General features: G+C 42.4%; 2 protein-coding genes across 6 annotated transcripts in view; both read left to right on the top strand.

The window, feature by feature from the left end:
- The window catches only part of edc4 (enhancer of mRNA decapping 4), a 34,881-nt gene extending 28,886 nt beyond the window's left edge, over nucleotides 1–5,995 (top strand). For all 5 annotated transcript variants that reach the window (XM_019894139.1, XM_019894142.1, XM_019894140.1 and 2 more), the window contains 3 exons: nucleotides 712–931; nucleotides 2,144–2,307; nucleotides 3,999–5,995. In XM_019894139.1, coding sequence (XP_019749698.1) covers nucleotides 712–931; nucleotides 2,144–2,307; nucleotides 3,999–4,182 — 568 coding nt within the window. In that variant the 3' untranslated portion in view covers nucleotides 4,183–5,995. The remainder of the gene's footprint in view (nucleotides 1–711; nucleotides 932–2,143; nucleotides 2,308–3,998) is intronic.
- A 406-nt stretch (nucleotides 5,996–6,401) lies between these two features.
- The window catches only part of nrn1la (neuritin 1-like a), a 61,758-nt gene continuing 58,469 nt past the window's right edge, over nucleotides 6,402–9,690 (top strand). Inside the window, exon 1 of the mRNA XM_019894328.1 lies at nucleotides 6,402–6,865. Coding sequence (XP_019749887.1) covers nucleotides 6,823–6,865 — 43 coding nt within the window. The 5' untranslated portion in view covers nucleotides 6,402–6,822. The remainder of the gene's footprint in view (nucleotides 6,866–9,690) is intronic.

The following is a 9,690-nucleotide window of genomic DNA, read 5'->3' as shown; positions in this document are numbered from 1 at the left end:
CCGACATGCTACCTGTGTGAGGCGGGGGTTTTCTGCAGCAACGGCGACTAAAACAAAATTCCGAAGTAGACTGGACATAAAACACACATTTGAGGTGTCATTTTCTCCTATTACCCCGAGATGGGACCGTCTGGTTGCAGAAAATCAAGCTTGGGGCTGTGGTGAGTCGTCATTTTCATGCACTTTGAATTTGCATTGTATCGTATTTTGAAGGCATTAAGCATTACCACCGCGATCAGAGTGTTGCGGCCAGATTAGACGCTCCTTGTGTTTATTATTATATTTCGAAAACACCACAGTTTTCATGCAGCTCATACCATATTATTTTGTTGTATTATTTCCGCCACACCTTAAATGCCGGTCTCTGAAAATATTGTCTGACATAAACCGGTCTGTGGGGCAAAAAAGGTTGGGGACCCCTGCCTTAGGCGGCACGGCAAAAAAAAAACAAAAAAAAAACTTGCCATCAATGTTTCATCATTAAATGTCTTGTATTTGTAGTGTGTAAAATAAAAAATGAACATGATTTGAAAATCATTGTATTCTGTTTTTATTCAGGTCTAACAGAATGTCCCAACTTCATTGGAATTGGGTTTGTTGATAAATGGCATTATTTTTTCCAAGTAAACCAAGTGAACAGATGTTCCTCCCACTGAAATAGTGTATGCTGTGATGTGGATCCCCTCACTCAACTGTTCTTTTCTTGTTCAGTATGCAGGAGTCAATTCTTAGTCATGTACAGCGTATTGTCAAAGGTGAGGTGAGCCTGGCAATGAAGGAGCAGCAGGCAGTGGTCACCTCCAGCATTATGCAGGCAATGAGATCTGCAGCAGGGACTCCCGTCCCAACCGCACATCTAGACTATCAGACACAGCAATCTAACATCCTGCACCTCCTTCAGCAAGGACAACTCAACCAGGCTTTCCAGCAGGTAACGCACATCATATTCACAGTGACGGCCACACTAACAAAATGTAACAATTGTGCCTTTGTTAACTACGACCAAGTTTGGCCAAGGGCCAAGTGTGCATTGTCCTTTGGAAGCTTTTCATCTATTTATCCATTTATCTATTTCTTAGTGAACAATAGGGCAATTAGAATAAGAAAACATTTTTGCTATGCAAGCGCAAAATTGCAACATTCAACGCAACCGCTGAAGGAGTATTAACTTGAACAGTAATTCCAGTTTTTGAAAGAAAAACTGAGGGGGGTACCCCGTGGGACAGGTCCACGGCCATGGACCACTGCAGCTCCCGCTAAGAAAAAGGGAAAAAAAAAAGAAATATACAAACTTGACAAGTCATTACGTATGCCGACAGCACCCACAAAGTGGCTTAAGGCCTTGAGTGTTTTCCAGTAAAACTACCAGAGCCATCACTTTGACAGTTTTCCAAACTTTGATGTGTTATTACGCTGCATATATAGATTGACAATGCCCCTGGCCTCTTGGCTTTTCCTAATTCTGTATGTATTTCATTCCCGTGGTGCAGTTTTATGGTATTAACAACATACAAACAGCCCATCAATTTGACAGCTTTGCTTAATCTTACGCACGCACATTGCGCTGGGACGGCACCGCCGGGTTTCCATGGCAACCCGCGGCAGCATTAAGAGATGCTGCTGGTCACCATGATCTGTAAAAAAATCTTTTAAAGTAGATGAGGCATTACATCTGCTTCAAAATATTGACAAGTCTGAGGATGAATTGCTCGGCTGACACACAGCCAGTCCGAGTAAAAAGAGTCCCCCTGCCCCGGCCAGGAAGAGATGTGCTGCGTATAGTAAAAAAGACTGATGTGATTCATGACATTGTGGGCAGTATATACCAGACAGTCAAAATCTATAAAGTAATGAGCTTATGTGCTGCTTGTTGACATCATTCCTCTCCAAAATTCACCCTAACCATCCAGCAGGTTGGAAACGGTTGAGGTTATTTGCTACCAATTTTTGTCCACTGTAATGTGGATGTAATTGTTCTTGTTGTTTGAGTATTTGGGGGGGAAAAAAAAACCTGTCAGAATACATTTTCTGACCATTTTTTTGCAGAAATACGTCTGTGTATTGCATGGACAGAACTGGGATTGAGAGCATCAAAGATTCATGAAATGTTTTCATCTGAACAACCTTCTTACTCCCTTACCAGGCTCTGTCAGCAACAGATCTGAACTTGGTCTTGTACGTGTGCGAGACTATCGACTCTCAGCAGGTGTTTGGACAACAGCCGTGTCCGCTCAGCCAGCCTGTGCTGCTGTCACTCATACAGCAGCTCTCATCCAACCTCAACACCCGCTCTGAGCTAAAAATCAGGTAAGGCACAGGGACAATAGAGGAGCCATTGTTCGATGGTATTCATTCAAAAATTGCAAGGGAAAGCGAATAAATTGGACTATCATGCAATTCAAACTGGAGGATGGGGGGCGTGCAAAAATACAAATGTCATTAACATCCCCTTTGAAAATGAGCTGAAACGAGTAGCCTCTGCTTGGGGCCATTGATAAGAAAAATGTTTTTGTCAATAAGTCCTGTGACACCACATCATCATCTGCTGGACTTTTAAAGACATTTTTCCATTTGCACCTACAGTATTTTCAATTGTCGGTGCTCGCGCAACCTGCCCGCTCTTGTTTCCATTTCCTTTCACAGAATCTCAGCATCTTAATTTTGTCAATAAGTCACGGGTTCATGGGGTGGGGAATTTTTCTCAAAGACATTCTTATGTCTTTTAACAGTCCAGACATTCAATCCCAGGTACCCCCCCAACCCCCAAATATTACGGTCAAAGGAGGGTCTGAAAATGTCTGTCACAGAATTTGTTAGTTGTTATTTGATTACTTCACTTGAATATAAATTCACCTCTGTAATCTTTTAAGATGTTAATGTCATTGGAATGACAACACAAACACATCCGACCCCATCTTAGAAAAGGTGGGCAACAACTACACACAGTGATAGAGCAGAATCTCAAATGCCCTCAAAATCTCTGCCCTTGTAGGTTTTTAGGCTGGTCAGTGTTACACTTGCAATTGTCTTTTCTTTGCTTGGCTATCTGAACGTAGATAGTTTTTTTTCTCCTATAGGTAGTTAATATCTCTTCAGAGAGTGTCTACCTAAGCATCTTTATGTTCCCTTTGCCTCTGAATGCGTGCATCTTCTCTTCCCTTCTGCTGTTCTTGCAGTCAAACGATTCCCTTAGCCAAGCAATGTCTCTTTACAGCCTGGTGGTAGAGGTGAGACACCTCTCTGGTTTGCAGCTGGGCTACGGCCCCGTAGAGGAGGAGGGCGTGGTTCATTATGAACTTTTATTAGCTCAGTCGAGTCGCTGCGCAGCCTTGTGTCCTGTGTAGCTTCCCGACTAGATCATTGCTGAAACGCTCCAGACAAATTGCAATCATAGTGGACATCCATCATGTGGTCATTTAGATTTTCGAAAATTTGCTATATTGTCCTCCTTCCAAATTTCCAATTCTGCTGAATATCCAAAAAGAAGGGGAGTCATTAAAATGGTCAATTTGATAGGGTTGTTGTTGTGCCCCACCTGAATGGGGGCCAGCTGGCACGATAGCTCGGGAAGGGATAGGGTGTCCCCATAGAGATGAATGCTCACTTAAACTGTTAGGACAGTTAAAGCTGGTGGACACTCACACCACCAGATGTCTGACTGGAACAATTAATTGCACAGAGAGATGCGGGGTGGCAGGAGAGGGCGCAGCTGTAGATGACAAGTCCATCCCACTGCAGTGTTTTTGTGTGAAAACACAAAATAGTCGCTCACACAAGAGAGCTGGTTGCTAGGAAAACCATTAAAGACTGTGCCTGACATTGAAGCTGAAGTGACTGAGGGTGTTTCAGACAGCCAAGGACGATGCCTCGCGTGCCATCTCACGCTTGCATTTGCCTGTAAATGTTATTTTGTTCCAGAATGCATTATTTTTATTTTTTTTAAATCAGTGACCTGGCCATCATTCTAATCCAAGTCTTCCTCTGGGTCCCATTTGCAGCTATTTGGAGGACGCATTGATGAATCTGGACCACGGTGATCCTCGAACAAGAGACCACATGGCCTCCGTGCTGACCCAGGTCAGACCGAAGTTCTTCGCATTCATGCAGCAGGATCCCCACAGCCCTCTTACCAAGAGAGCTCGGCGTCTCATGCTGATACTCCAAGGACTTGTCAACCACTAGTTTCGTTCAATTCTCACTCGGAAGAAATGGTTTTTGAACAAATGATGTTGAGTCGGTTTTTGGATGTCTTCACAACTGTAGAAGAGAACATGACCCTTTCTAGAATTCAATGACAACTTCAGTCCAGTGAGTTTTTATTTTAGGGTGAGAAGACAGTTAATGGTGTTAGCGCTGCACCTGGGAAGCTGAAAACAGTGGAACGTAGGCACTATAGCAGCAGATGAACACGGAGGTACGACTGGCTGGGGCTGAGGAGAATAATAGGCTTTTGCTGTTTTTCCTCCTTTTCTTCCTTCATCCCTCGTAGAAGCCATGTGTCAAATGTAGAAACAAATTCGCTTTCTTTCCAACTAGTGCAGTTCTTAGGCTCACATGAAAGATTGTTGTCAACTTTGACTCACATCAATTTTTTTTTTTTTTTTTTTTTTAGTTTACCAGATCAGAGTGTTTTGCAACTCCTTTGTGCAAGCGTGCATAAGACTTAAAGAATGTCCATCTCAGTGGCCGATGTTGCCAAACCATTGAGTTTTTGTCAATGACATTTGTCCTCCAGCAAAACAGTCTCTGGAAAAGTTCAGGATTTGACATCCTTTGTGTATTTTTGTTGTTTGTTTTTTTGGGGCGTTGGGGGGGGGGGGGGTTGGACTAAGCTCATGTCAAGCAGCTGTTTGTAACGTCCAAAGGCTAAACACGACTTGGACATTTTGCCCTTGGATGGGCTGAATCGAGCCAGTTTGCTTTCTGTAAGATTTTGCTTTTATCCTCTTTTGGAAGTAATATTGAAAACCATAATGCTTTATCATAACTGGCCTTTCCCCACAAACCCTTCTGCTGAGGTTCCCTGCAGGATGCAAGGAAAATAAACAGACATTTAAGCAGTAACTACAATGCAGAATGCTTAAACATCCTCTTTCACCATCTGAAACGTGTGTAGCTTTAATGGTGGCCGCCGTCCAGAGAAACTGTAAAGTGGTCTGACTTTTCAGTTCCAAATTCTCTCATCTGTCTGTTCTGTGCCATTCTTTAAATATCTATAAAATGTCTTCATTGTGCACTTGTCTAAAATTATGAAAAAGTATTGCAAACTCTTTTGACATTTGTTACTGACATTTTATCCAAATATTTCTTGTTTGAAAACTGGATGTGCAGTTACTTCTTGTGGGCTTTAGGAGGCAGCACCTGATTGAAACGCACTGCCCATTGAATCTGCTTTTGGCACGAAGAGCTCTGTTAGCTCCTGTTCTTCATTGACTATTTTTGTGCACACCTTCTTTCCAAACACATGTCTGCTGGGTGGCCACTGTTATGCTGACAGTAAATATATTGTTATTTTGACATTTCTCTCTAGAGTTTAAATTGGGAGTTTCCGAAAAAAAAGTGCCTTACTGCATTTTATCTTGTTTTACATGGATGTTGAATCCTGTTTTGGCCTTCAGTAAGCTCTAGTAATGAAGCATTATACCCCCCTTAAGTCTCTATTGACATTTACAAGCATGTTGTCATTAGCAGGCAGTTTGCGGTGGCCTCTACAGTCAGACTCAAAACAGCACATCAAAGATGAACCTGTATTTTCAACACATAAAATCAATGTTGTCATTTGTTTGGATGCTTGGAAGAGAGAAGCACTCTTTTGACTACTACCATCCGGATCTCTTCAGTTTTGCGTCTCAAGAGAATATAGTTTGACTTCTACACCCAGAGTGGTAACACAAGTGAAGTGTTGTATTCTTTCAACTGTTTAGTTTGCTGTTTGGATCTTTTATAGTTTATTTTACCCTTAAACGTTTGGAATAAAAAAAAACTGTTGAATTGATATATTGTGACGTGTTAAGCTGGTTCATCCTCTCTTAAAAGTCTTAGCCGCCTCGTTCTTTGAAGTCGGTAATACTAAGCGGAGCATTTCACACACACACACACACACAAAAGCTCAGAGAGCAGTCCAAAAGGTGAACTCTAATACTCATTCATGTGAAGGTGTGCAGCACGGGATTCAAATCACACCCCAAAGACTGTTAGGTCAAAAAACTAATCCAAGTTGTCCAGGGAAATTTACAGTCTACAGCAGCAAGATTGTGGGTAGAAAGAAGAAAGAATTCCATGTTGTTTCTTTTTTTATTAAATTATATTTGAATTTTAATTAAATGTAATTAAATGAATTTAAATTAAAAATTTTATATATGTATAGAGAGAGAGAGAGAGAGAGATAGACATATAATTATATACAAGCTCAATCCTACGCTTTACAAGCTTTGGTTTCTTGCGATGATAGGGCCACAAGGCTGTTTAGCGAAATGTCATTAAACCATCACCTCTTGAATGATTTCGCAGTTGCACTGAAACACCACCATTTCGAGGATCCTACCGCTGTCCGATAAGTTTGCTCACATCATCACCACCACCATCTGTTTCGAGCAGATGTAGTGGAGCTTCATCCTCTCCTCTCCTTCCTCCCCCTCCAGTGCACAAACTAGCCCTCCCCATCAGAGGAGCGCACTGTGCATCCTCTCACTCACTCCGGACTACAGCGCTGCACCAAACAGGAGAGAAACACTTTTAAGAGACACTAGCAGTTGATTTTATTTGATCTTCAACAACGCGTCGGGGAATCTTCTGCCCGGTGGCGCGACACGTTTCAGCATCATGAACTCTGCGTGCTTCTTCTTGCCTGTTGCTTTCCTTCTGTGTAAGTACTGTACTCCAAATAACCTTGTATAAGTTTAGTGTGTAGTGTACTGGAGCACTTCTTTTATAGCTTGGGTAGACGAGCTGCCTCCTTTAAGTTGCTCGTCAAAAGTGCATCCTCAGCAGCACTGCAGGCAACATGTGACCACCCACTACGCTAAATCTATTTCTTAATAGATTTGAGGTTGCGTGGGCATGCGTGGCTCTTGTGGGACACACCTTGCTGCGTCTAGCTGCAAATAGATGCTGACTCATAACTTGCCTGGAATTTTAGATCATTTTCCTCCGGACTGTCATGCTCCCGACCCATCATCAGCTGCAACCAAGTTGGCGCATGCGTCTTTAACCCGCTGTTCAACTTTTGTATCTTGTCACACTGAATACTCCATGTCCAAGGCACGTGCGCTAAATGCTCATTAGCTACCATCGTCATGTTTGTCATCATTATGATCTTGTCATGCTGCTGTCAGTGGAATGAAGATGCTTGGGGCGTCCCACGGGAGCGACACGCAGCAAGGGTTGGAAAGAACAAACAACAAAGTTCCAAGATGGAGATAAATGAATAGCATCTGTCCCTCCTCCTCCTCCTCCTCTTCTTCGCAGCGGAGTCTCATGAGACTTTTGTCAAGTCTTTCCACGCAAAAATACTCTGACAGTTCACTCAGTCACTCAATCCTTGTCACATTGATAGACTTTTAGGTGTGCGTGTGTGGGTGTGAGAGAGAAAGGCCAAATATTTGCATATTTAACTTGTTAAATTTGTTTTAATTTCCTATTGATGATGGAGCTCTGAGGTTCTGGGTTCGACGCTTGCATTGGTCTTCCTGTTCTACCTGCTCGTGTGGGTTCTCCGCCATCCCCCCACATTCCAGAAACATGTTATGCATGTCGACTCCATCGAAGACTCCAATTAGATGTGAATGTGAGCGTAAATGGCTCTTTGTCTTTATGTGCCTTAGATGAACAGGCGACCAGTCTAGGGTGTATTCAGCCTTTTACCCAAAGTCAGCTGAGATAAGGATAAGTGTGATCGAAAACGGATGGCTGGAAATTCCTTTTCCGAATGTGCTTTGATCTATGTTCGTCTTTTGTCGAAATATCAAGCATTAACGTCTCTCCGCCGAGGAGTGCAAAAGGTTATTCATCAAAGGTGATTCGTGCTTCTGAAAATACAGTGCATGCATACTTCAACTCATAAGAGAAGCAATGAGGGAGTTTGAACGTCCTGAGCGAGACAATGAGATAAGATGTGGTATTGCGGTATTAGGAAGCGAGTGAGTCAGTGATAAAGCAGCAGTAGCGCAGGGCTGTATGGTTATACCGTGCAATTTACCAGACAATTCACGTTCCGCCGCTTGCCTGTGGTCACAATCTGTTGCTTTTCATTTGGTACCCACAGCCGAGGTTCATAACGAGCTGTAATACACGACGCACACTTCTGTGAGGCCTAATCACCACATTGATCTTTCTTTCACAGTTGGCTTAATTGATGGTGATTGTGTGTGAACGTGATGGACCGCATTGTAGCCGAGTTTGCATATTCTCCCTTTGCTTGTGTTTGTTTCCCTCCCGTTCCAAAAACATGTAAGTTTTTGAAGACACTCAAATGGCTGTTGCTCACCTGCAACCATCAAAGGGAGAATGAAACAAAGCAAATTGTTAACTAAATCCAGCAGCAAGAGAAAAAATAATTTCCATCTATAAGGTGTGTTAAATCGACTTCTCAGATCAGTTTAATAGCACATACTGAAACTGAGTCTCAAAAATAGAAAGGGGGGCAGGGGAAAATGTTATTCTGAAAAACTTGCTGGAAACAAGTAAAAAAAAAAAAAAAAAGAGGGTGGGAGAAATCAATCACACGACTGACTGAATGCATAAAGAACAAATAAAGTTAGCTGAGCATGCTGTCAAGAATTAAGAATGATCAACATGTGACAAAAAGTACAATACTGAAACTTTTGTGGCATAAAATATGACCTCAGCTTCGTAACTGCTGCACCATTTACTTGAGCACAAAAACAGTCGTATTAGAAATACTCTAAATTTCAAAGACACAATGATTGTTTGTGTTCAACAGACTGCTAGGTGAGAGGTTAGACTGCTCTTTGCATTGTTCTCTCCTGAGAACAATTACAGTATATCGTTTTCTCCCACATCTTCCCTTGTGTAGTTTTGTTCAACTGTAGAGCAGACATTGCAAATGGAAGCTTCTTCATTGAAACCCTTGTAAAGGTCAAGCAGGGCTTGACCTTGCTGTCCCTGCGGTCTTCTCCCCTCACAGTTCTCAACCCTTTCCCCGCCTCCTTCTCCCTTGCACGCTGATCAGCGCACAGTTTTCAGGGTGCATTAAAGTAGTGTCAGAGGTCCGCCACACACTGAGCGACCAAAACCGCAGCCAAACCCGACTGAACTCTCGCGGTGTGCGGGGTTCGGAAGCTGCTTTTCACAAGAGGCGATTTCTCTGCCTCTGGTTTTGCATGATGTAGCAACATTGCAGATCCCAAACACTCAACATGCAGCATAAGGTTTCACAAATAACAAAAGTATATTTGGCTGTTTTTACAACAATACTTAACTGTATCTATGATTTCATATCTAACTGTGTAAAATAGCAAAGCTTTCAGAATCTGTTGCCAAAATGTATGCGAGTGATGTACATACAGTACTGCTCCAGGTACATTCAAGTCAATGAAAGTGAGCAAAGCCTCTCAAGATTTCCACAGTCGTCTTTTCTTGACTTATTACTACATCTCTTTTTTTATGGTTAATTAGAACATCGTAGAAAGGGTTCACTTTATGTTCATCTAGCCTATACAGACTCGTCGT

This window comes from Hippocampus comes, unplaced genomic scaffold, assembly GCF_001891065.2.
Source record: "Hippocampus comes isolate QL1 unplaced genomic scaffold, H_comes_QL1_v1.1 scaffold104, whole genome shotgun sequence".
In the NCBI taxonomy this organism is placed as follows: domain Eukaryota; kingdom Metazoa; phylum Chordata; class Actinopteri; order Syngnathiformes; family Syngnathidae; genus Hippocampus; species Hippocampus comes.
The sequence above is the reverse complement of the archived record's forward strand: the minus strand, read 5'-3'. Positions and strand labels throughout refer to the sequence as shown.